Here is a 26,526-nt window from a genome sequence, read left to right as displayed (position 1 = left end):
ATCCTAAATACACCCGGTGTCCCACACAGCTACTCTCAGGGTTCTCATAGCAAGGAAGCATCCCCCCCCTGGCCTGGGGGATGGTCCATGTTTCTTGATCAAGACCTTCAGGCCACAGAGCAGCCACAGTGGCACATGGTCTTCTGGTGCCGGGTCTTATTCTCAGCCTCCTTTGCCATGGCCTCCTGGACCTCCTGGACCTTCTGGATCTCGTGGATGAGCAGGGCAAAGGCCTCCTCTACACCTTGCCGCGTTTTGGCTGAGGTCTCCACGAAAGGGGCCCCCCAGCTCTTGGCTAGATCTATAGCAGCAGCATGAGCATCTCCAGCGGTGGTCACAAGGTCGCACTTGTTGCCCACAAGGACGAGGGGCCGGGTATAGTGAGGGCCCCAGGTGGCCCGCATCTGCTGCAGCTGGGTTAGAGATGACGGGTCATCAAGGGCGAAGACACCCAGCACACCATCCCCAACAGCCAAGCACTGGTCACGCAGGGCCTTGTGAGTGGGTTGCCCAGCTGTATCCAGCACATTCAGAATGTAGCCGCCGTGGTCCAGGGTCACCTCCTTCCAGTAGGAATCCTGGATCGTGGGGTCATGGTCTTCCACAAAGCACTGGTGGTTCAGCTGGATGGTGAGTGCACTCTTGCCCACCCCACTCGCGCCCACCACCACCGCCTTGTACTCCGGCAGCTTCTTGCCCTTGGAAGGTGCCGGAGTCTTGCGACTCTCCTCCTGGCTGCCAGGGCTCCAGGTGCCCAGGCCCAGATCAAGCATGTTAGGCTTTTTGGGGCGCGCCATGCTCAGGGAAGAGATGCAGACAGCAGGCCCTGCGACTGGGAAGAGAAGAAAGACAATAGGGGAGCGGGGGCTGGGCAGTAGTTTAGGTGAGGAGACCATGGGGGCAAGGGGCAGCTGGTGTCACTGAGTCAACAGTTACTGGGTGCCCAGTGTGTGCTGATCACCTTCTACTATGCTATACACATTATTTATGTTGTTTATTTTCTTTCATTCCCTTCTACTACATAAGCTCTGTGAAGGCAGGGATTTTAAAAACAGCTTTGTTGAGATACAGTTTATATACTATAAAGTTAACCTAGTTAATGTGTACAATCAATGACTCAGTATTTTCACGGAGTTGTGCAACCATCAGCAATCTAATTTTAGAAATTTTCTTCACCCCAAAAGGGATCCCCCCCGCCCCCCCACCCACCCATTAGCTGTCCTGCCGCACTCCAGAGGGATGGCAGGGATTTCATTGGCTTGGTTTTGAGTTTTTAACTGTTGAACCCCAGCCCAGCACAATGCCTGTCATACAGTAAGACCTGAGCAATATTCCTGCCCCTCCCAGGGAGTATATGTTCTAAAAGGTGGGGACAATGAACCAAATAAATAAGCAAATTATGAGGTCTGTTAGCCATTGTCTAAAATTCAGTCTTTATTACCTATTCAACATACCGCTGCCAGGAACCTACTGTGTGGCAAGGTGGGGGAAAATAGATAACAAACCTTGGCCCTTAAGAATGTGCCGATGTAGTTAGGAAGACAGAAAACAAAAAAGATATTTCAGCAACAGGTGATAAGCATGCAGAGGTGCTTGGTTAATGTTAGCATTTTTGTTGTGATTCAATTTTCATTCATTACTGCGAGAAGCTCCTGGCATACCAGGTATCATGATGGACGTGGGAATGGGGGTAGTGGGAGGTGTGGGGGTGGGATGGGGCAGTGAACAAAATAAAGTTCCTGTCCTTGGGAGGATTAGACTCTAAAAGTGAGAAAGAGACAGTAAACAAGGTAAGCAAGTAAATTACCAAGCAATTAGAAGAGCATGGCCACACAGCAGGCGCTCAGTAAAATGAGGGTTATCTATTAATAGCAAATCACCGTTAACTCATTCAATACACATCCTGATCTTAGTTCAGGAAATGCATCTTAATGGCTGCTCTCCCAGGAAACCTGGGAGAAGTGGCAGTTTGGGGGTAGATTGGGGGGGATGGTGTTTCTGTTGTTTCGGAGCCAGAGGTCAGTAAGGTCTAGCTGTGTGGTCCTCAGCCCAGAGAGATCCCTGAAAAGTTATTGGATGTGCTTCCCCAGAAAGGGGGCATGATGAGGAAAGAGTTAAACAGGACAGAGTTCTGGGGGTCCCCAAAGTTGGGGAGACAGAGAGAAGGAGATTTAGCTCAGAGGACAAACTGAGAGGAGCGGGTGAGGGCGGTGGATGTGGAAAGGAGAGGTCGGATTCTGGTATATTCTGAAGGCGGAATTAACTGGCAGGTGAAATTCAGAGGCAGGGGAGGGGTTCAAGGATGACTCCTCGGTTTGGGGCCGGGACAGATGGAAATCTGAGGGTTCCATTATTTGAGGGTGGGGACATTTGAGATGGGCTCTTCCCTCTTGGCAAGTCGCCATGGCTGTGACTATGACCCTAAAAAGCACTAGGTATTATTTACCGAGAACCCATCTACCTGCCGGCCATGCCGACACTCAGCCCTCCTCACACCCTCCTGAGGTGTGGGCTAGCATCACCGCAGCCAGCAAGGGAGGCTCGGAGAAGCCGGAGGTCCCACAGCCCATCAGAGGTCAACGGAAGCCAGGTCTCACCTTCGCAAGTAATACGGAACCACTTGCTGCGCCAAGTGCTATTGGAGTGTCATTATGGGGTTCTTAAGACCCTGAGACCCCCCTCCCCCACCCTACCGCACCCCACCCCCATCCCCGCTGGCAGGACCGCATCCTTTGTGTGTCCTTTGTGTTCGCCTAACTACCTGTGGGGGGTGGGCTGGGGGTGGCAGATTCAGAGAGAGTGGGGGGTGGGGGAACCACCCCAAAGTGAGCCCTTACAAGCCCCCATTTCAGGGCTAGCCCGGGGCAACCTCCACCGCACTTCCCCGTGACTAAGTCAGGTGCAGTGGAAAGTTTGGGGCAGGGAGGAGTGACTCCCACATTTTACCCTAAAGCCCTGACCTTGTGCTCAGTCTTCTAGACCACCTCGGACAGTTTTTCTTCAGGCGGGACAGGGTAGGGCACGGGAAGGGACCCCTCACCCCGGGGCTGGGTCTGCGGGCCCGCAAACCCGTTCCCGCCTGCACGGTCCCCGGCCCAGCTCGGCCTCCAAAAGCCGGAGGCCTGAGGGGCTGGGGAGTGGTGGCGGCCCCCTGAGGAGAAGGGGCAGAAGAGGAAGGTCCCCGTAAAAAAACACCTCAGTCGAGCTCCTACAAGCCGAGGTGGAGAGCCCTCCCAGGTCGGCGCTTGGCTTGGCTGAGGGCCCGGCCAGCCGCTCACCTCAGTCCGGAGAGGAGTTTGCGCTGGGACCCGAACTCGCTGCAGCTCTGACAGGACCAAAAGTGGAAGAGGTGCAACACTAACCCCGGAGCAGAGAGCGGGGGGCGGGGGATACGCATGCGCCTGACCCGCCCTCAGGCCCCTCCACCGGCAGCTCCCCTCCCCTCGCCTCGCCTCGCCCCCCGCCCGGAGTGAGAGGGTGAGCGCGGGTCTTGCCCCTGCCTGCTGGTGCAGCCAAGGAAGTCTGATTGGGGTGCGCAGCCCGCGGCCAGACCTCCACGCGCGTGCCCTCTGCGTGGGGCTGCACCTCGCCCTTACCTTGCCCCATTAGGGCTGCGGTTTTGGGTTTTTACCGAATGTGGGGTGTCGGATTTTTTACTTGAGTGGCTAGCCTTTGGGAAATGTTCTGAGAGGCCTCTTTGAGGCCATGGAGCCTGCCCTGCCGCAAGCAGGCTTTTTTGGTAGCTTGGGAGAGGGTTATCTGTTCCTGGAGGGAAAGAGGTGCCAGAGCGAGTCAGGTCCGTTCCTGGAGGGAAAAAGTGGCAGAGGAGTGGTTATTCTGTCAGGGCATAAAAAAACCTGGTATGAGGTGGACATGTGCCAAGGCTAAAACATTCCCCAGACTCCCTTGCAGCTATCATAGTCAGTCTGACCAATGAGATGTAAGCAGGGATTACTGGAGGGGGCATCCAAAATGTTCCTTAAAGGAAGGACTGAGCTAGCCACAGCTCCCTTCCCCCTCCCCTCCCCCATTCCCTTTTTTTCTTAACTGGGTGGGGCTCTGGTGATCATTTTGGGGCCATAATGTGGCCATGAAGAAAAGTCCAGAAATCCTCAGCCTTGGACTTGAGTTGCCAAATTCTCATGTGAGAGAAATAAAACCTCCAAACTATCCTCCAATTCCCTGCCCTTGGTCCATAGTAGGTTACTCCTTCCCCCAAGAAGCTACTACCTATGGTTACGAAATTTAAATATGTTAAACATGGACACGCCCCTCACCCAAATCAGGACAAAAAGACAGGTGGGGAGACTGGGGCCTGGTGAGGACACTTCCTGATAGTTTTTTTGCCTTCTCAGCCCAGGGTGTAGCTGGGACTGGCTGTGAGGCTCCTATTTCTAAGGCACTTGTTTTCTCACGGATTCTACCATTTAATCTATAGTAGAGCCAGTCAAGCTGCTCTATTTCCAGTTAGCTTTTTGAGTGCTGGCTGGGCAGGGGGTTGACCTGAAACACCCATGCCTTCATTTCTTCTATATTCATTAGCCCTGTTGGCCAGGAGTGTGGGGTTCTCCTTCCACTCAAGATTAAAAAGACTTTCTCCAGCCCTGGTCGGTGTGGCTCGGTTGACTGTCGTCGTGTGCACTGAAAGGTTGTGGGTTCGATTCCTGGTTGGGGCATATGATTGGGTTGTGAGCTTGATCCCCCATAGGGGGCATGCAGGAGGCATCCAATCAATGTTTTTCTCTCTCCCTTCCTTGTTTTCTAAAAATCAATAAAAATATTTAATTAAAAAAAGACTTCCTCCAGGTTTTGTAACAGCTTGTACTTTATTACATATGCAACCACACTATACCTGCCAGTTGCTCCCCACTCCCTCCAAAGGATCATCTTCTTGATATCAGCCCCTTCTTGAGGCAACTAAGCTATCCCTTTCTTTCTGGGGCAGAACAGATGGGAGTCCCTAGAGCAGGCAGTGGGCAGGGGGAGAGCTACAATTAATCATCATAGTCCTCTTACAGGTATTTAAACTTAAATCAGCACCCTTGGGGGATTGTAAAGGGTTTTCAGAAAGGATGGATGAAGCTGCCCCTCGTCCAAGGTACAGGTTGGAATGAACTAATGCTGGTCTATCTTGGGCCTCAGAAGGTGAAGCAGAGGAGCACGTTCTGGGAGTTAGTGTGAGTGGGGCATGTCTTCCCCAAACTTGTTCTGGTGGGCGACGTTCTTCACATCTAGGAGAGTCTGAGGAGGAGGCAAGAGACAGTTGGTAAGAGCGAGTGAGGACCCCCTCTACCTCAGCCAGGAGACTGCCCCCACTCCAGCCCTCAACCACCCTGTCTCCTGGACTAGCCCACATGCAGAAGGGCCTCCATTCTCCCCTTATCTGATCACAGAAGGTGTGTGTGTGGTGGGAGTGAATGTGTACACATTAGAGGCTCCTGCCTAGGGCTTACCTGGTGGTGAACATAGGCCTGACATGGGTAACACCAGGTAGACAGGTCAGTGTAGCTGAGGACCAGTGGGTGGCCTGAGCTTTCATGGTGCTGCATCATATGGGCATTGATGTAACGGCTGCAGTAGACCTGAGGTTAGGAAGTGAATGTTGGGCAGGGATCAGCACCCACCTGTGGTTTGTTCCTGGGCCAACCTCAGCCCCATCCCCATCCCCATTCTCTGTTGCATACCTCATAGCAAGACAGACACACCCAATTCTCCTGAAGTGCTCCACAGTCCTGACAAGGTTGGGTCACATCCAAGCCTGCTTCAGGAATGGGGTGTACTGCCACCAAATGGGGACACCACAGCAGTGGTGTCACGGCATAAAACATGGCCTGGGGGGGGGACATGGACCAGGTGGGTAAAACGGAGTAAGCTAGGGACTTATCTCCCTATTATATGCCCCTGTGTCATATGCTCCTACCTGGAGGTACAAATGGGTAAAAAAATAAGGAAGCCACAGTTCCATCCACGCCCTGAGCTCACCTGGTCAATGTCCCCAAAGGCCTGCATTGGCACCGAATCATCCACGTCTTGACCCCCAGCCGCCTCTGGTAGCCTCTCCTCTTCTGGGATCTCAGACTCTGGGGCCTCCTGGATACACAGAGGCAAGAGACGTATCTGAGAGTCCTGATTCTTGACCCTTCTTTCCCCCTACCTGGGTGTGCTGGTGGGCCTTACCTGAGCCTTGTCGTCTAGTTCCAAGGTCCTGAGATTCCCAATCAGCGTACTGAGGGATATCTGGGATGTGGCTCCTTGCACAGGTGAGGTAGGAGGAGTCTGGTTGTCAGTGCTTGAGGCTTGAGGGGTTTGGATCAGCTTGGCTCCTCCCACAGCCTCCTCTGTGGTGGTCTGGTCCAGGGTGGCTCCCCCTGTGGCTGCCTCTGAGGTAGTCTGGTTCAGTGTGGCTGCCTCCGAGGTGGTATGGTCCAGCATAGCTTCCCCCGTGGCTGCCTCTGAGGGCTGGTCCTGAGTGAGCTCCACAACAGCTGGAGTGGACTCTTGCACAGATGCTGCTGATGTGGCCTTCCCCAGGCTTTCATCCAGAATGCTCTCTTCTAGCATGGTCAGCTTCTTAGCCGATCCAGGATTGGCTGGTTGGGGTGCCTCCTTGGTGATCGACTTAGAACTGAAGGATTCTTCCTTGTCTTCGATCTCTGAAACCATGGGAGCGAGATCCTTGAGTATGAGCACTATCCCCTCTCCTGCCTCTAATCCCTGCCCTCCCCTGAGCCCCCCATTGTCCCCAATTCCCCATGCCCACTCACTCGTGGTCCGCAAGCTACGCCAGTATCTGCGATGGGCTTGGATGGTATCAGTGATTGATTCCAGGGCCCCTAACAGTGGGGGCCGAGACAGGGTCAGCAGGGGTGGCGGGTCCCCAAGGAGGGTGCGGGTACAGGCAGCCATGGACTCGGAGATGGATGCCAGGTTATAGCCACCCTTTTTAAGGAGAAAGAGAGTGAAAGGTATGATGCAGTGTCCTCAGGGAATTTGGGAGGCAAGATATCCTGCTTCCCAATCCTGCCTCAGGGCCCTGTAAGCCTAGAAGGTGGCAACTGGAGACAAGTGACTAGAACCCACATTTGTCAGATGGCAGTACCCATTGTGTGAGGTAGTTGTTGAGGGGGATAAACTGCGATGTGAAGTGCAAGGTAATAATAACCACAATAACAATAATGCTGATGGTAACACCAGTAATAGCTACTGTTCATTAAGTACTTGCTATATGCTAGGCCCTATTCTAAGTACCTTATGTTATTAACTCAATCCTCAAACCACCCATGCTCAATCTGTGTAGGAACGTGTCCTCACAGTACAGGAACCCACACAGTCGTCCCTGCCCCAAAACTAGCACAGGAACAACTGGTCTTTCTCCCCACATGAACCCCTGTCCTGACCTGGTATGGGAACCCCCTTTTCTCACACTCTATAGGAAACCCAGTCTCTGCTGTTATTATAGATAAAGAAACTGAGGTTCAGAGTAGTTAGATGACTTGTCTGAGGTCCTAACAGCTGGGAAGAGGCAGCGCTGGGCTCAGAACCTGTGCTGTCTGATAAAAGAGTCCATGTTCTTAACCATCACTTTGCAGTGCCACAAGCAGTCTGGGCACACTGAGACTGTTTACTAACCGATCAATCTCTCTAGGACTTACTGTCTTCATCTGTGAAGTAGTTAAAAAAAGCACATAAGATTTGCTAGTGTATCAACAGTGCATAATAATGCGAAGTTTTAGCACTTCTGCAGTGCTTACTGTATGCCATGCACTCTTCCATCATTAGCCAGCCCCATCTTACAGATGAGGAGACTGAGGCCCAGGGGTGGGAACACTGAATGATTTACAAAAAGTTAGTGAATTTATTTTATCTCAGGAACTTGATGTAGTTCAAGTAGTGATGAAAAGGATAGGCTCTGGGGTCAGGCTGCTTGGATTCAAGCCCTGGCTCTGCCACTATTAAATGTGTGGCCTCTGGCTAGTCACTATATCTCTCCGTGCCTCAGTTTTCCTGGTCTTGAGAGAGGAAAATGACGAGGTCAGCAGACCTCACCTCAGAAGGCTGCTTTGTCAATGAATTAATAATGCCTGTAAAGTGTCAGAAGAGTGTCTTGCACATAGTGAGTGCTCAATGGAAGTGGTCAATGCTGGTGTTATTATTAATGCCCAGTATGTGCCAGCAATCCCAGGTGGGGACACTCAAAGGAGATTTTAGGAAATTGCCCCTCGTGTTGCAGTCGGCTAGCAGAAAGGGCAGGACTCCAAGTCTTCCCAACTACCCCCCACAGTGGAGAGAGGGACCAAGGGAATTACCTCTAGGATTAGGATAATTCGGCCACTGGCAAGGCCCATCAGCAGGTGAGTGAGGTGGGCATAGCCCTCAGGTGACAGATGGCAGCCCCCCAGCGGGTCGCCCCATGCCGCATCAAAGCCAGCTGAGACCAGCACCAGTTCTGGGTTAAACTGAGGTAGGGAGAGAAGAAATGCATGGACATGAGGGAAGGCGGGCTTGGGTATATACTAGGTGAGGTAGATCCAGAGACACTGAGACAAGGACAAATGAAGACATGAAGATGCAAGTCAAAGAGATGGAGACATGGGACTTGGAGGCTGGGAGACAAAAGATCAGAGCCCTGAAACCAGGAAGGGAAGATGTAGAGACACAAGACAGAGAGACATGGAGAAGATGGACAGTTAAGGACACATCAGACACAGATTTAGAGACATGAAACACTAGAAATGGGCAGATGGGGACTAGAGGCAGAGTCCATAGTAGGTACTCCTATGAGACGTGAAGATTCAGCCATCAAGAGATGGTGACATGAAACACAGAGAGACAGAGATATGTCCTCACAAACATGCCCAAGGGTGAGATAGAGAGATACATGCTCCTCTCCCTGGGTCAAACAGGTGATACATGTGCAGAAGTTACAAGGTTTTATATATGGTGCCAAAGAGAAGTGCACACATACTTCCATCACAGAAAATGACAATCAAGTGCCACACACAGAAGATGGTCACATACCTGCACACAATTAGACAGTCCCATATGGACGGGACTGCACTTCCTACTAGTCATGCACACAGTTTCTCACAGAGGGGACAATAATCCACAGTCACCCCTGCACAGATACAACCGTACATGTGCCATCATTACATGGTAACAACAGTGTCACACACACACACACACACACACACACACACACACACACACACACATTGTTGCACCCACAGGTGGTCACTTACACACATAGTCACACATGATTTCAGTTATACACACACAGAAGGTAGTCACAGCCATTGTGCATCAGACACATGCACACATCTGAACATGTGCGTCTGCACAGGGGTCAGAGATGACGCATGTATCAGCCTTCTGAGTTAGTCACACACATACAGTCTGCCACAGACAGACTTACAGTTTACACATGTAGACGGTGGTTACCTACAGCCACTCATGCAGAACCAGGCAAATGTATACAGGCCACCTCCAGTCAGAGATAGACACACACAAACAGCCAGAAAGATGACTGTCACACACAGCCTCCCATGTGCAGAAAGTCACAAACCGGCTGTCACAGAAAGAGCACCCATGACACAGAAATGGTAGAAACAGCCACTTGTGCAGTGTCTCACATATACTCAAACCCCTCCCTAGCTTGCACATGCAGTTCTACAGAGACGGCAGTCACTTGGGGCCACCGTCACATACAGACAGCCACTGGTGATGGTGTACACACAGGACACACAGCTAGGAACACGAAGACCACCCCCGCACACCAGGAAGTCCCTCACAGTTGCACACAGAGAAGGCAGTCACATATGCAAAGGCCATCACAGCCACTCCCCCTCCCCTTTGCTGTTTGTCCCACAGGATCAGTCACCCAGAAGTCAGACACATGTGCACTCACTGCTTCCCACACAGCTGTGTCACATACATCCTGAAGCGTACCTCATAGGCAATGGGCAGCACCAGACGATGCCAGGCAGCCAGGTACTCAGAGTCCCCCATGCGAGGCCCATTCCAGGCCACGTTGACGGTGAAGCCTGTGCCTGCGGCCCGGCCCACCTGGCTGGGGGCGCCCTCATCCCCCATGGGAAAGAAGGTGCCATAATCATAGCGGTGCAGGGAAATGTAGAGCACACTGCCAGAGACAGGGTGGGGAGGGGTCCATGCTTGGTTAGCAGCCTGGCACCCCTGAAGCACGGCCCACCCACTTCCCTGGCTGCACCTACTCCCTGCCCCAGCCCCTCACCTGGGGTCGTCCTCAAATATGTGCTGAGTTCCATTGCCATGATGCACATCCCAGTCTACAATCAGGATCCTGAGGACCGAGAGCTTGTCAGTTACTCAGGACACTGGCCCCCTGGGAGAGGGCAGGGGCCAGACCACTGGGGCCTGTCTGCAGGGGCATATATTGTGGGTCACCAGATACTAAGTCCTTAAAGTTTGTGGGTCCTATCAAAGTAAGGATGACAGTCGAGGCTGGCTCCTGAACAAGTACTCAGGGTCAGACCCCAGGCCCTATGTGGGTTAGCACTGGGGGCTTGGACCCTGGGTTCTATTGGGGCCAGAAATATGGGGAAGGGACCCTGGGTCCTGTTTCATAGCACCTGGATACCACAGTGTTGGGGTCTTTTCCAAGTAAGCACTGAGAGGCTAGATCCTCAGTCCTTTTCTGGGAAGTACTGGACAACTGGACCCTTGGATATTTCTGGGTAAGTCCTGGGGGCTGAACCATGGGGCCTGCTGAGTAAGCACTGAGCGGGGGGCGGGGGGGGGGTACAGGGAGCCCTTACCGCAGTGGATGCCCACTGATGGCCTGGGCATGGCGAGCAGCCACAGCCACAGAGTTGAAAAAGCAGAAACCGCAAGCAGCATCCTGCTCTGCGTGGTGTCCCGGAGGACGCACCAGGGCAACACCATTCAAAACCTGGGGGGAGGAGCAGGGAGCCAAGATCAAACCACTGCCCTCACTGCTTTCCTTCTCCTTGTCCCCTTGCTTGTTCTCTTCCCTTCCTCCCACTACCAGATGCCAGGGGGGCCCAGTCCGGTAGCCACATCCTCATGGCTGCACTTCCCAGTGAGCAAGGCCTCGGGTGAGCAGGGTTCTCCTCCTCATCCCCCTTTTCCTCAGGCCCTGCCCAACTTTCTCAGAGTAGCCTCTCTCCCGCCCCCAGGACCGCCTCTTCCAGCCAGAGCCCCACCCCAAAGCAGCCATACCTCTCCCGCCAGCACAGCCTCCACAAGGCAGCATGTGGCACCAGTGGCCAGCTGGGCACTGGCGAAGGTGCTGGGGCAGATGTAGATGGAGTCAAAGCTGGCGCTCTCACGGTATAGCTCCCGGGTTCTCATTTTTTCTGTGGCCCGTAGACGAGCCACGTACTCAGCACTGGAGGCACAGAGAGGGTATCAGGAATAGTCACGTGGTTCTGTCCCCTCCAAGGCCCCTCTTGCGACCCGCAGCAGCAATTCATACCCAGGCTCCAGCTCCCAGGTGGCATGTATGCACTGAGGCCCCATCCCACCCCCAGGCACGAGGGTCTGACCTATGGCAGGTGAGCAGCTCAGCGTCTGTGGCAGGACGTGCAGGCAGCGTGAGACAGCGCCCAGCAAGGCCCAGCTCCTCCAGACGGGACATGATCCGTGAGACACGCTGGGGTACCTCGGGGTGTTGGCTGGGAGGTGGGGACACAGAGGCAGGGCTTAATGTTTGAGGAGGTGAAAAACCCCTGCCCACTTACACTGAGCCCAGTGCTCCAATCGCATACTTGTCCCACATGTTGTAGTGATCCATCATCCGCTGGTCATAGACCAGCCCTGTGCGAGACTGAAATATTGGCCACATTGGTATTGGGAGCGCAGGGGGTGGCCATGGTCCCTCCTCTTCCTCCTCCTCATTGTCCCCATCCTCGTTGTCCTCGTCCAGGGAGTCACCTGCAAGGGGAGACCACACTCACCCTACTCCCCCGCCCTGGGTCATGTAATACTCAGGAACTCAGTTTACTCAAATGTAAAAAGGGGTGGGAGGCCTGAAACCAGGACCCAGTGAGAGAGAGGGACTGACCCTCTCCCACCAAGTTAGGCCAGGAAAGTCAGAGTAGGTTCTAGAAGACAGTCTTGTCCCATGGCTCATTCCATCCCTGACCCCCACCCCCATTAAACCCACTCCCTGCCTCCTACCTGATCTCACAAGGATCTCCCAGAAGGGCGCCAGGGCTTCCAGAGTGCAGGACAGTGATGACTGGGCACTGGAGGGCAGGGGAAGGGAAAGAGTGACCAAATGGCCCCAAGGTGGGCAGTGAGGGTCGCACTTTCTCCCTCCACCACCTGAGCTTACCTCCGGCAGGGGGCCCCAGGGGACTCCAGCATGGGGCAAGGGTCACCCAGAAGGGTGTGGAGTGAGGCGCTGACTCCCTCAGCCAGGGAGCGAAGGTTGTAGCCACCCTAGGAGAATAGGGTGAGGGGTTAGGGAAGACCCAGATGTTACCAGGGAAGAGTAGTAGACACATGACCACTAGGGTGCTGACTACATGTTGAGCAACAAAGAATTTAGAGGGTGCTTCCTTTCCCTCACTAAACAGCGCTATAACATGACTACTACTACTATCATACAAGTCCAGTGACTTAGGCGAGGCTGTCCAGTTAGGAAGCGGAAATGCTGGGACAGGAACTCATGCTGGACTTGAAAGCTTTGTTATTATGTCCTCTAGGATTCATGGGCTCAGAGATGAAGTGAGTTACTCACCTCCAGAGACAGGATCAGCCTGCCTCCTGCCAGACCCATGAGCATATGGGTGAGCTGGGCAAACCCTGCTGGAGTGGCAGCCATTTCACCCTGGGGAGACATGGAGGGTCAGTCTGGCTCCAAGTAGCCCCCTTCTGCCTACCTGCCATTCCAGACAGCCCGCCTTACCTTGGGGTCCCCTTGGAGGGCATCAAATCCAGCGGCCACCAGGACCAGCTGGGGCTGGAACTGAGGGGGGGAAAGGACTACATGAGGCCACCTGTCCTCATGGCCCACCCCTCACTGTCACCCTGCACCAAATCATCCCAGACCCCCGGACCTCAAGGGCGACCGGCAGCAGGATTTGCAGGAAAGCAGCAATGTAGTCGGCATCTCGCATCCCAACCTGCAGACAGAGGCACACGATGGTGAGATGGGACGTTCTGCCCTCTGCCTTGAACCACTGAAGGGCAGGGGTGAGCTTCACTCTGGGGGCAACAAGTGGGCAGACACTGACCTGGTTCCAAGGCACATTGATGGTATATCCCTGGCCTTGGCCAAAACCTGTGGTGGACCAGTTAGAGGCCTTCAGGTGGGGCCAGAAGCGACCCTGCTCATAGCGGTGGATGGAAAAATAGAGCACACTGGGGGCAGAGAGAAAAAAGAGATTGGGGGATTGAGGAGTCAATGCACCAGACACTCCCAAAATACAGCTAGCACAGTTGGTTCAACCACTCATTCATTTTCTCATTGTTTTCCCCATTAAATATTTAATTCAAACATTCATTCATTTTTTCATTTGTTTACCTATTACATCACTCACTCATTCATTTCATCTCTTACTGGAACTCCTCCCTCGGCAAACACTGCTGCCCCCTCAATGCCCACCCAGGTCTAACGCTGAGATCCTGAGAGCTAGTGGATCTATCTCAGGCCCCGAGAGCTCCTTACACCATGGGGACACTAGCTCATGCTCACCCACCCACCTGTCCCTGTGTCCAAGGTGGTCACAGTAGGACAAACCCTGTGACTTTGGGAGGCCCACAGGGAACATGGGGCTTTAAAATGGTGGGAGCCAGCTAAGGCTGCCCAGAGCATCAGGCTGGGCTGGGGAGCTTGATGTTTCTCCTAAATAAAGTGGGAGACTGGAAAGTTAGAGTTAAGAGCTGGTTCTGTGTGTAGAGCTAGAGTGGGGGTGCTGGCTAGGGCTCCATGAGGCCAGTAAGGGGACAATTCCTTCTTCACAATACCTTACAGGCCACCTCTAGTACTTCTTTTATTGTGTAGGTGAGAAACAGAGCACTCAAAGCAGTGAGGGGGATTGACACACAGAACAGATATTGAAAAGACACAATGGTCCCTCCAGCAGGCTGTGGGAGGGCTTAATCCTGATTGAGGCAATCCAAATGAATAATCTCTTATCCATCCATCCATCGGTTCATCGCTCCCTGCCTTGTTCCAGGAAGGATTTAAGGCAGCTTTCTCCCTTTTTTAGGGAAATGTATGACAGTCCCATTTTAATGAATGTTAACAATGTAGTTGTACAATTTAATAAAACTGACATAAAAAGATTTATGAAATGAAGAAAAATGTATTGGGATTAGGGAATGAAATTTATATTAAACCTCTGGTATTGAGTAGGTGGGGAAATGATTGGGTTTTATTTTATTTTTACTCTGATAGGTAAATACCAGTTCTAATTTTTTTTTTTTTTTACCTAAGTTAGCCATTAAAGGAAGAGGAATACCCCATAGAACATAAAGATTATTATCAGGGGGAGAAAATAACTAAAGAAAAGATTTGAAGAAAGGCAACCCCACAAGAGAGCCACCAGAATTAAGAGAACTAACACTCAGGAAACTAAGCTTATAAAGCAAACAGAATGAAGTTTTAAAATAATTTTGAATGGCCCTGGCCGGGTAGCTTGGTTGTTTAGAGCATCATCCTAATATGCCAAGGTTGCGGGTTCAATTCCCAGTCAGTGCACATATAAGAATCAACTAATGAATGCATATATAAGTGGAATAACAGATCAGTATTTCTTTCTCTCCCCTCCTTCCTCTCTCTCTAAAACTCAATAAATAAAAAGGAATCAACCAATGAATGCATAAATAAGTGGAACAACAAATCAATGTCTCTCTCTCTTTCCCTCCCCACCTCCCTCTCTCTCTTCAAATAAATAAAAATTACAATAAATAAATAAAATATGTTTCACTTCCAATGAAGGAATGATGAACTGATAGCACAGGTTTACCTCCCCACTCTGCTACTATCCCAGTCAAAAGACATTAAAGGAATGTTAAACAAGTATCCACCCAGAAAGACAGAATGGGATAAAGGATTCAGACAATAAGAGACTTCAAAAAAATCCCTGGAAAGTACTTTGAGGCTCCGGGGGCCCAAGGGGATGACCTGGGGTTTCCCTTCTGGAGAAATCAAGCACAATTCCAGGTCACTGCACACAAAATCAGTCCTGAATAACCAGCTCACCCAATGGCCCATTCACTAAGTTTACTTCTTTCTTTTAACTACTTTGCTTTAATTTTCATTGTCTTCATAATAGTCTTTTAAGGACTGTCCAACTTGTCTCCACCCCAAAACCCTGCTGTTGGAGTTAAGAGACAGAGAGATGGGGAGAAGGGAGATTGAAGGGCATGGATAAATTCTTTTTCATTTATACAAACCAGATTACTCAGAAAGGAATGAAAATCACACTGACATTAGACATCTGACAGCAACACCAAATGCTAGAAAATAATAAAGCAATGTCTACAGAACAGCCAATCTAGATTAGATAATGAGTCATGGGAGCTCAGGATCTATGGGGAGAAGTGGATTCTACATAGTCTGTTCGACAGAAGACTAGATAAACAAAGACTACTTAGTAGTGTCTCCTACTGAGAAGGACTAGTTCAATTACTTTCTGCTGGAAGGGTAAGCTGGTGCTTTCTGGAGAAAAATCTGGCAGCAGATCTCAGACTTTCAAGCATGCCAACCCTCTGACCCAGTAATCCATGACTGGAAATTTATCCTATAGATATACTCAGAGAAGTGTAAAATTACATGCACTGTGTGTGTGTGTGTGTGGGGGGGGTGTCCTTCAGCCCAGCCTGCACCCTCTCCAATATGGGACCCCTCGGACATCCCTCTCACAATCCAGGACTGCTGGCTCCCAACCGCTTGCCTGCCTGCCTGATTGTCCCTAACCACTCCCCTGCCAGCCTGATCAACACCTAACTGCTCCCCTGCCAGCCCAATTGCCCCCAACTGGCCTCCCCTACTGGCCTGGTCACCCCCAACTGCCCTCCCCTGCTGGCCTGGTCGACCCCAACTGCCCTCCCCTGCAGGCTGGCCCCCCCAATTGCCCTCCCCTGCCGGCCCAGTCACCCCTAACTGCCCTCCCTCCCCTGCAGGCCCGGTTGCCCCCAACTGCCCTCCCCTGCTGACCTGGTTGCCCCTAACTGTCCTCCCCTGCAGGCCTGGCCCTCCCAATTGCCCTCCCCTGCTGGCCCAGTCACCCCTAACTTCCCTCCCTCCCCTGCAGGCCTGGTTGCCCCCAACTGCCCTCCCCTGCTGGCCTGGTCACCCCCAACTGCTCTCCCCTTCAGGCCTGGTCCTCCCACGAACTTTCCTCCCTTGCAGGTCTGGTTGCCCCCAACTGCCCTCTCCTGCAGGCCTGGTTCCCCCCAATTGCCCTCCCCTGCCGGCCCAGTTACCCCTAACTGCCCTCCCTCACCTGCAGGCCTGGTTGCTCCCAACTGCCCTCTCCTGCTGGCCTGGTTGCCCCTAACTACCCTTCCCTATTGGCCTGATCGCCCACAACTGCATTCCCCTGCTGCTATCTTTTGACCACATGGGGGCAGCCATCTTGTGCAATGGTGTGGCGGTCAATTTGGATATTACTGCTTTATTATATAGGATACTATTCACTGTAGAATTGTCTGCAATAGCAATACCTGGGAAGCATCATAAATGTCCCGGAGTTAAATGACCAGAGGTACAGCCATACAATGGAATACTGTACAGCCCTTACAAAAAAGAAGGTACTTTTTAGAAGTAGTAACATGGAGCAGTGTCTACCACCTGCTGTTAAATGCGAAAAGCAAATTGCCACAGACCATGTAGAGCAAGCATGTCAAACTCGCAGCCCACAGGCCGCATGCAGCCTACAACAAATATTTTTGCGGCCCAGCCAATATAACAGTATGTAAGAAACATTTTAATAAAAATTTTGTAACTTAATTTTTATAATATCCTGCTATACATAATTATTAATTATGAACTACAATGTTCGCTAATGACTGATTACTATAATTGTGTTGCATTCATTTCCCTTATGCGCTTTACGCGCAGGTGCACCATTTCTCTCCACTGATAACTAGCAAGCGAATATTTTAGCAGCCGGTTGCCACATCATTAGTCTTGTACTGACATGTGTGATGTGTGCAACAGGAAATATTTTGCTTTCGGAGAACAAGAAAAATAGTTTTATTTGCGTTACAGTTATTAATTTGTGCAGTTATTTAGTGTCTGGTAAGTTAATGTACAAGAAAAAATATTAATTTGTATTAAAATGTTCTATTATTTTATGTTAACGATGACTCATTTATTTCAGCCCTTTGTATTCAGCATGCCTCTACCAAAATAAACCTATGTTTCTATGAAAATTGAAGTTTTTGTTTTGTAAACTTAAACCTTGTTTACTTGGCCCGTGTTAGCCTTTAAGTCTGACGCGCTTGATGTAGAGGATTACTCCATTAGGCAGTGTATTAATAATAATGATAATGAATTTATACATCTATATGAAAAACTCCATAAGGATATAACATAAACTATCAACAATTATTTTTGAGGTGATGGGAATTATAGGAGAGTCACTGCTATAGACAGTTCTGTATTATTTTTTATAAAATTTTAAAATTGATTTTAGAGAGAGAAAGGAAGAAATAGAGAGAGAAATACCAATGTGAGAAATATCAATTGGCTGCCTACCACATGCACCCTGACCAGGGTTATGTGCCCTGACCAGGAATCAAACCCACGCCCCTTTGGTGCATGGAATCATGCTCCAACCAACTGAGCCACACCAGCCAGGGCTTCTTTAATTTTTTTCTTAAGTTGTGTTTTTATTGGTTTTAGAGAGAGAGGAAGGGAGAGATAGAGATTGAAACATTGATCAGCTGCCTCCCCCCGCCCCTCCCGCCACTGGGGATTGAGTCCGCAACCCAGGCATGTGCCCTGACTGGGGATCAAACTGGTGACCTCTTGGTTCATGGGTCGACACTAAACCACTGAGTAATACCAGCTGGGCTTATTTAACTTTTTAAATAAATAATTTGTAGTAGCCGAAACTGGTTTGGCTCAGTGGATACAGCGTCGGCCTGTGGACTGAAAGGTCCCAGGTTCGATTCCGGTCAAGGGCATGTACCTGGGTTGCGGGCACATCCCCAGTAGGAGATGTGCAGGAGGCAGCTGATCGATGTTTCTCTCTCATCGATGTTTCTAACTCTCTATCTCTCTCCCTTCCTCTCTGTAAAAAATCAATAAAATATATTTAAAAAAAATTTGTAGTAATCATAATTACAAAATATGATATAGTAATTTGAGGTTCACTCCAGCTCCAGGGTAAATTAATAAGCAAGATTTCTAAATGTTTGTGGAAGCAAATCTCATTTCTTCCCGTTCTTTTCTGTGCGAACCTGTATGTCTCAGTTCACCCATTTCTAAAATGGGGAACTCAACAGTCCCTGCCTCAGTGAAATTAAGAGGGCAGACACGCAGAGAGCAGCACAGAACCTGGTCCCAGGGCAGGCCCAATGTAATGTGAATGCCTTCCCTTCCCTCCTGACCCCTTCTGGTTGGGCCTTTAAGGGTGGAGGATGGCTGGGAATCTAGCATCTGAGGTGGCATGTGGGGCCATACCTGGGGTCCTGGTCAAAGGTAAACTGTGTTCCTTGACCATGGTGCACATCCCAATCCACGATAAGGACCCTGTGAGCGGAAGAGAGGGGAGCACTGTATAAGATAATCCAGGTGCACCTGGGAAATGCCCACACCAGGCTACCCCACCTGTGCCACCCCCATCACCCTTGCCCTGCTATTTGCTGCTGACCTCTGAATGCCATGCTTCTGTTGAGCATAGCGAGCAGCCACGGCCACATGGTTGAACATGCAATATCCATCCATAAGACTGTGCTGGGCGTGGTGTCCCGGAGGCCTAAGCAGGACAGGGAAAGCCACAGATTGGGGGTTACTCCTCTGCAGAGGACTCTCCCTTGCTCTCTAATCCTGTTCGACCACCAACTCCCCCAGTGCTGATACCTGCCAATCTGCCAGGAACTGAGGAACTGAGGCCCTTAGACTCTCACCCCCAGTTTTCTGCTCTCTCTTTGAAGGAAACTTGATAATGCTTCTTAAAATTATCAGTGTATACACCTCCACACCCAGTCATTTTGCTCCTGGGGACTTAGCCCACAGCTTATACAGCAAAAAAGGTAAAATCACATGTTTATAAATGGACAACAAAATTTGCTGCAGCATTTTTTGGAAACAGTAAATGATTGGGGAGAATCAAAATGCCCAACAGTAGGGAGCTGGTTAACTTATTGTTGCACAGTGGAGTTCTACATGGGTCTAAGCTGTACAGTTAGAGAATAGCTTGTCGAAATGTCTAAGTGGAAAATGCATGGTATGGAAGGGAGCATCTTGAATGCTGGAGCACTCCCCTAAAATAGGGGAGGCAGGAGAAAGGCTCCATCTTCTGCCTTTCATCAGTTCTGGGATGCCAACAATGATAAGATGTACTGTGATTTTTACATGCCAACAACAAAGCAGAAAATGCTGCCAACTGAATGCTAAGATGTCACTGTTTACAAGATGCATCTGAATTTCAAGATGTTACCAATATGAAAAATATGCATCTCAGAATCAACGAAATATGGTATTTACTCCATGAAAATGCAGACTATTTCTGGGGCACACGAGTTACTGGTTACAGTGACTACCTCCAGGACAGGAAGCATGTGTCTGGGGAACGGGGGTGGGAGGGAGACTTTTTCTTGTATGCCCATTTGTATCTTAAGCACGTAAATACACTACCCATTGCAAATATACTACCCATTATCAATACATTTTACACTTGAGGGAAGAATTTTTTTTTTAATGTAGAAACCCAAATGCTGGCAGGTCCTACCTGACAATAGCCATGCCATTCCGGATTTCAGCCCCCAGGATCGCATCCACCAGCCTGAGGACAGAGCCTGAGGCCAGGCAGGCACAGGTGTATGAGTTCTGGAGAGACAGTGGGGAGCCAGAGAGGGAGTGAGGGAGAGACCAGCCCTGTCCACTCAGTTGCTTCCCCTAGGGTGGGGTAGGTGTGGGGATGGGCATTCCCAGGATTGCTACCACCCTCTGCTGTCACAGTTCTCATCCATACCGGATGCAGATAAACTGAGTCATAGGTGTCTGCTAGGACGCGGAGTTCTCCCTCATTCATGTATTGGGTCGTCTCCATCAGATCTATATATTCTAGGCTGGGGATACAGACAGGGAAGATGAGATTCAAGGGCCTGCCTCCCTCCTTGGCCCTGAGTTGGGGCCCTGTTTCCTCCCCAGCTAAGCCCTTTATGCACCAGACCCCTGGACAAGTCAGACTTCCTAAATTACAAGCTGTTTACACACCAGATTGTAATAAGAACAATAGCTCATCAGGCTGATGATATGTCAGGCACCATTCTAAGCACCCAACATATATCAAACCCTCTTGAGGAACTTGTATTTACCAGTCCCTCAGTTATTGGCAATGACAATGAGATTCAGAGAAGTTTAGCAACTTGCCCAAAGCCACAGAGCCCATGAGCTTTGTTCCCAAAGCATCCAATCTGCCCTGGTGGGCCCAAGCTAGCTTCCTCCCCGTCCCTACAAGGTTACCAAGAATTCACCTGTGAACCAACATCAGCTCCTCCTTTTCAGCAAACCGGGCCTGAGGAGACACAAGGAACAAAGGGCTAAGGTACGGCCCCAAACCAGGTCCTGCCAGCTCCTACCCTCCACCCAAGGTGCTGGCCGGGGAACTCACCTGAAAGGACACACAGCGGTCCAGGAGGCCCTCCTGGATCAGCTGTTCCTTGATGGCAAGGAGCCGCTCGGGGCCTTCAGGGAAGCTGGGTTGACAGAGATAAGACATGAACACACAGACATATATAGGGACACTGGTGAGCAACACAGCTGGTCCTGCATTCTTCTCCATCCAACACTGCACACCAGAAACTTCGAAGTACCTGTTGGCTCTGTTCTCACAATATATCCAGAGCCTGCCCCTCTCCTCATCACCCCCACTGCTGCTACCATAATCGCCCACCTGGGTTACTACAGTCAGCTCCTTATTGGCCTTCCTACTTCTTTTGAAAAATATATGTATTTTATTGACTTTTTACAGAGAGGAAGAGAGAGGGGATAGAGAGTTAGAAACATCAATGAGAGAGAAACATCGATCAGCTGCCTCCTGCACACCCCCCACTGGGGATGTGCCCACAATCAAGCTACATGCCCTTGACTGGAATCGAACCTGGGACCCTTCAGTCCACAGGCTGATACTCTATCCACTGAGCCAAACCGGTTAGGGCCGGCCTTCCTACTTCTGCCCTCACTCCCCCAACAGTTCTTTCTTCCCACAGTAGGCAGACATTGGTTAAAATCCAAATCAGATCATGTCCCATCTAAACTCAAAACTTTCTCATGGCTCCCATCTCATCGAGTCACGTACTGTTCAGCTAGCTTTCCCCCCTGCTCCCACATTATCTTCATGACTCACTCCCTCACCTCCTTCAGATATCAGCAAGGCCTTCCCTGACCATCCTATTCCAAACTGAAGAGTTCCTCCATTGTTCTTTTTGCTACTTTCCCTCCTGCTTCAGTGTTTCTGCGCATCACAGAACTTTTGTTTCGAACACACTGTATCATTTACTTTCTTTTACTATCTGTTTTCTCCCTCAAAATTGTAATCTTCACAAACACTAGGGTTTCTTTGTTTTGTCTACTGCCATGTCCCTGAAGTCCTTTGCCACTCTGAGTCTTCCATTGGGATAGAGGAGATAGATACTGAATTGGTAAACACGTAAGTATAATGAGCAAACAATGACATGAGCTAGGAAGATCTCAAAGATCAAGTGTATGAGGTGTGGGGGGAGTAGCCAGGCATAGCCCTCTCTGAGAGTCTCCTTGAGATGTGAATGTTAACTGGGAGAAGAGAAGGCAGAAACAAATCTCTGGAAAAGGGATTGGCCAGGGCAAAGACCCGGATAGAGTTGAGGGAATGCCTGGCATGTGGGAAGAGCAGCAAGGGGTCCAGTGTGAGTGAAGTGAAGTGAAACGAATGAGGAAGAGGACTGGCTGATGAAGTCACCAAGGTGATGTGGAGCCAGGTCACGTGGAACCTAAGAGGCCAAAATGAAGAATTTGACCTTTACCTTGAAGGATTTTAAGAAAGAGAACATCATTTTACACATATTTTTTTAGGCTGCTGTGTGGAAAACAGACAGCATGGATGAGAGTGGAAACAGGGAACAAGTGAAGGGGCCTTTGCAAGTTTAGGTGAGTGATGATGGTGGTGGCAGTGAGGAGAAGTCAGATATGGGATACATTTTGCACACAGAGACAAAAGAATTTGTTGATGGATTACATGTGTGAGCAAATGGGAGGTGTAATTCTTCCGTTTCAGCAGAAATGTCTCTTTTTCAAGGATACCTTCTGGGAACACTGGATGCTAGTCTAAAATCCTTATTAAACACTTTTGAAGCCCCTGGTCTTAAGTCCTCCCATATTAAACACTTCATTCTGCTGTTGGCTGTTTAATGATCTGCTCTCCTACTCACCTATCAGCTCCTTGAGAAGGGACCCTGTCTGTCTTGTCCAACACATTTGTATCACCAACTCCTGGCACACAGCAGGCACTTAATAAATGTTTGCTGGCTAATGAAAAGAACCCCTTCAAACCTGAGCCCCACCTCCCTAAGTCATCTGCTGCCAGTCTCTAGGCTAGTGCAAGAAAGGATCTGTTCTTGCTAATGGCTCTAAGTGTGCATATTTGTGTGGTTTGGGGACAGCTGGAGGAGTCAAGTCTTACCTGTCATCCCAAAGGCAGTGGAAGTCATTTAGCTGCTCATCAAACACCAGGCCAGTACCAGAGAGTGTCTTGGTCTCAGTGGTCAGATCCTGCAGGGAAAAAAATGGGAGACACTGATCCATTTAGGGCCTGAGTCAGAGGTAACATCCCGTAATGTCCAAGATGGAGAACCTCAGGGTTTTGATAGTCACAGAAGGCTAAATTATGGCCAGGCCTCTCTCACCAGCACTTGCATCCCCTGGATTAGTTCTTGCTCTGCTGCTTGGCTGAGCTTCTTCATTCTGCCTTTCTTCTTCACCTCTGCTAGTCTGGGGCTGGAGCGGAGTCCAGTACCCTTCTTAACACCTGGCTTCTGCCAAACAGAGAGAAAGGTCAGAGTCCACTGCACGGCCCACTGCTCCCCTTCCCCCTCATCAGGACGGATCTGGGGCCTCACCGAGATGATGCTGGAATCCTGGGGGGGCGTCTGGGGGTTGTGTATACTCCTTCGCTGCTTAGTTGTGGTGGAATCCTGGCCGGTGGAGGTCATGGTCGGGGAGACTTCACCCCTGACGCGGTTCTAGGGGGTGCGGTGGAGGTGACTGAAGGGACTTGGTATCCTGAGGACCCTACACCCCAGCCTCCTCCCAGGCCCCGCCTCTTATGCTATCCTATCACACACTGCCTTCCAAAACTCCCTCTCTCTCAAGGCTCTCTCCCTCCACTGGGATGTCTATTCCACCTGGTCCCGCCCATTCCACTAGACTCCACCCCTTTAACACTATTCTTTCTTCTTTCAAAGTTTGGCCCTTTCAAAAAGCAATTAATCTCCCTAGATTCAGTCTATTCGAGGGCCTGATCTTTCCAACAAATCACGCCCCTTCCGCTCTACCAAGCCATTCCCCAGATTCTTTCCTTCCTCTCAGCCTCGCCTGGACCCCACCTCTTCACAGACTTGCCCTTTCCACCCAATCCCCCGGGAAAATCACCCACCCTTTCACTCAGCCAGCCCCAGCGCGGCCCCGACCCCACTCCACCCTGCACGATCCACTTAACTCCACCCCTTATCCGCCGCCCAGCACCTTCCACTAGGCCAGATTCCGTCCCTAACGTTTCAACCAGCACCGCTCCTCAGGGGACGGCCCCTTTCCTCCACCAAACCCCACCCCCCGCCCAAACCCTACCCCCGACGTTTTCCCAAACCCCTTCGGCCAGATTCCAGCCACCGCCCGCCAACCCCCGCCCCCTCCGCAATGCCAACCAATCCCTTCAGCTCCACACAGAAGGCACAGCGCGGCCCTTCCCTCAAACCCCGCCCAGGACTAGCGCTGCTCCATTCCCCGCCACCTGTGAGGGGCTGCGGGTGCCGAGGCCCGCGTTACCATTGGGCCGGTTCTCTCTACTGACCGCCCTGATCCCGCCCACAGCCTCAGGGCCGCGCTCCCTGAGAGCTACACCTCCCTCCCCTTCACCAACGGCCGGCGGCGACGTCATCACGCGACGCGGGTCGTGCTGCGCATGCGCAGAGCGCGTCGCCCGCGGCTCCACACAACGCTTAGGCTCCCGCCCGCCCCTCCCCCAGCTGCCGCCGCCTTTGTTCCGACTGTCCGGGCCGCTGTCCCTCCGTCCTCGTCCAGTCACCTTAGGAGCCCTCAGGACCCACGACAACTGTGCCTTGAGGTGACTCAAGAGAGCAAACGAGCAAGCAAACGAGGGAGTTAGGCAAAGGCGGCTTCTCTGCTTCTCGCGGCTTTCCCGCGCTGCGCGCGCTGATGACGTGGCGCGGGCGGGCTGGGGCCCGGTGGAAACTCGAAGGTGGCTGGTGGCAGTCAAGTGGGAGTGGTGATGATGCTAAATGTAAAGATTTTCTTTTTTTAAAATATATTTGTATTGATTTCAGGGAGGAAGGGAAAGGGAGAGAGAGACAGGAACATCAATGATGAGAGACAGTCATTGATTGGCTGCCTCCACGCCCCACACTGGGGATGTGCCCTGACCGGGAATCAAACGGATGGATGCTCAACCACTGAAACCACACGGATCGGGCAGGTGGTGAATCAATGTTCACGAAGGTGTGTCGTGAGCAAGGGAACATCCCTGAAAGGAATAACTCACACTTGATTGTGTCTTTTCACAATGCTAGGCTTATTAGGGGAGACTTTCCCCATAAGTAAGTCAATAGATGTACACGCAGGTGACACGCAGAAAGGGGGAGCTTAAGCCGTAGAGCAGCAGAGCAAGCCCCACGAAGCCCCAATCACCCCGAAGCCCCAATCACCCGTGGCCTCCAGGGTTAGAGAGGCGCACGCTGGTCCCAAGCCAGGCGTTGGCAGTGGCTTCCAGGGTCTGGGGGAACCGAGGTCCTGTTCGGCTCCGAGCTGACACGAGGTACAGCCAAGGTGACTCGTGGAAGGGTTGAAGCTCTGAGTTTTTATAGCCCGCAATGGGCGGCGGTCCCACTCATATCGGTGTCCAGATGGAGTCCTTATCAGAGTTCAGACTTTCCGTTTTGCAGTCCCATCCCAAGGGCATTCCGTTACCTCATTGCCTCAGTCTTGGGCATATTGCCACTTGACATAACCATCATGGCTGACAGAGACTCCATATTGGACTGTCAGACATTGTCCAGAAAGTCTGTTCTGCTCTTGCTCTACATGAGGTGGTGCACAGGAAGCGCTCACCAAGTGTTACTAATATTCTGCTGCAGAAATGGTGGGGCGGAAGGAGTCTTAATAGGGCAAATAACTGTAACGATAGCAAGTATTATGTGTCAGGCATTGTTGTAAGCCACAATTCTGTGAGGTAGTTCCCATTATTAAGGCTGCTTTGCAGATAAGGAAACTGAGGTTACATGACTTAGCCATGTGACCTTGGGCAAGTTACTGAACATCTCCGTGCTTCAGTTTCCTCATCTGGAAAATTGTGATAAAACAGTGCCCAGGGGCAGAATGGACCCGGGGAGGGGTGTGTTCTTGAACAGTAGCTCTCCCTGTCAGCCTCCACCCGGTAACCTCTGCTTCCAAGTGTGTGCCTAGGGGAAGGGGGAGTTAGTTGCCCCTTTGAGGGATGGGGGCGGAGGCGGGGAGGGACAATTCCCTCCCACCCCGGGTCTAAATAGCCCCGCAGGAGGCGGGTTTGTCCTCCTAATCTCCCTTTCTCATTCTTCACCATTTCCTACCGGGCTGTAGGCTGGGGCCGGAAAGATAAGCGGTCTGGGGTTCAGCTTCGCTGACTAACAAACAGATTGACAGCCCCACTACCCACTAGCCAGGCCCTCTGACCCTCTTGAAAACTCTAGTTTCAGCCTTCTTTTCCCTTCCACTCTCTTACTGCCTGAACAAGTCTTTTGTCCCAGTGGAAGAGAGCCACAGCCCTAAGACCTTTAAACCTCCACATACACCAAAGAAAACACAATGATGCAATATACACTGAAGAACACTCTGAGATTGTGATGCCTGCAAAGTAATAGAGTAGGGAGTCTTGCAAGGGTCAAGGCCCATTTTTCTGTACAGTTGGAAGAGAGTAGAGGTCGGCAAACTTTTTCTACGAAGGACCAGATAGTAATATTTTAGTCTGTGTAGGCCACATATAGCCTCTGGTATCTTCTTGCTTTCCCTTTAAAAATACAAAAAGTGGCTTTAGCCTGGCTTTAGCCTGAAGGCTCTAGTTTGCTGATCCCTGCACTAGAGTGTCAGTCTTTGGT

General features: G+C 51.0%; 2 protein-coding genes across 6 annotated transcripts; both read right to left on the bottom strand.

The window, feature by feature from the left end:
• Positions 1 to 107: 107 nt before the first annotated feature.
• ERAS (ES cell expressed Ras) lies at positions 108 to 797 on the bottom strand. Its single transcript, XM_036304390.1, has one exon. The coding sequence runs from the start codon at positions 795 to 797 to the stop codon at positions 108 to 110; it is 690 nt and encodes a 229-aa protein (XP_036160283.1).
• A 4,010-nt stretch (positions 798 to 4,807) lies between these two features.
• HDAC6 (histone deacetylase 6) lies at positions 4,808 to 24,578 on the bottom strand. Of its 5 annotated transcripts, none has more exons than XM_036305554.1 (29): positions 24,465 to 24,578; positions 23,281 to 23,403; positions 23,068 to 23,196; positions 22,845 to 22,933; positions 20,799 to 20,883; positions 20,662 to 20,702; positions 20,157 to 20,253; positions 19,914 to 20,011; positions 18,834 to 18,938; positions 18,644 to 18,712; positions 13,239 to 13,365; positions 13,062 to 13,127; positions 12,911 to 12,970; positions 12,743 to 12,832; positions 12,335 to 12,441; positions 12,178 to 12,245; positions 11,766 to 11,931; positions 11,544 to 11,672; positions 11,218 to 11,386; positions 10,794 to 10,927; positions 10,250 to 10,318; positions 9,946 to 10,138; positions 8,307 to 8,456; positions 6,765 to 6,939; positions 6,178 to 6,653; positions 5,983 to 6,090; positions 5,685 to 5,831; positions 5,454 to 5,582; positions 4,808 to 5,241 (listed from the first exon to the last, which is right to left on the bottom strand). In XM_036305554.1, exons 2-29 carry the CDS (start codon positions 23,371 to 23,373, stop codon positions 5,173 to 5,175), a joined length of 3,438 nt encoding a protein of 1,145 aa, XP_036161447.1. In that variant the 5' UTR covers positions 23,374 to 23,403; positions 24,465 to 24,578; the 3' UTR covers positions 4,808 to 5,172. The 5 variants fall into 5 exon arrangements, with proteins under 5 accessions (XP_036161447.1, XP_036161444.1, XP_036161446.1 ...); XM_036305551.1 differs by lacking the exon at positions 24,465 to 24,578 and adding an exon at positions 23,906 to 23,995; XM_036305553.1 differs by lacking the exon at positions 24,465 to 24,578 and adding an exon at positions 23,906 to 23,995 and having other exon boundaries at positions 23,068 to 23,193.
• Positions 24,579 to 26,526: the final 1,948 nt, after the last annotated feature.

The sequence above is a fragment of the Myotis myotis genome, unplaced genomic scaffold (assembly GCF_014108235.1).
Source record: "Myotis myotis isolate mMyoMyo1 unplaced genomic scaffold, mMyoMyo1.p scaffold_m19_p_4, whole genome shotgun sequence".
Lineage (NCBI taxonomy): Eukaryota > Metazoa > Chordata > Mammalia > Chiroptera > Vespertilionidae > Myotis > Myotis myotis.
The sequence above is the reverse complement of the archived record's forward strand: the minus strand, read 5'-3'. Positions and strand labels throughout refer to the sequence as shown.

Coding starts and splice junctions, on each gene's coding strand:
- ERAS (XM_036304390.1), bottom strand. CDS start 797: ATGGCGCGCCCCAAAAAGCCTAACATGCTTGATCTGGGCCTGGGCACC.
- HDAC6 (XM_036305554.1), bottom strand. CDS start 23,373: ATGACCTCCACCGGCCAGGATTCCACCACAACTAAGCAGCGAAGGAGT. Junction 20,884..22,844: donor CACTGCCTTTGGGATGACAG/GTAAGACTTGAC, acceptor CTGTCAACCCAG/CTTCCCTGAAGGCCCCGAGC. Junction 10,928..11,217: donor AGGCTGTGCTGGCGGGAGAG/GTATGGCTGCTT, acceptor TCCTCCCCCCAG/GTTTTGAATGGTGTTGCCCT.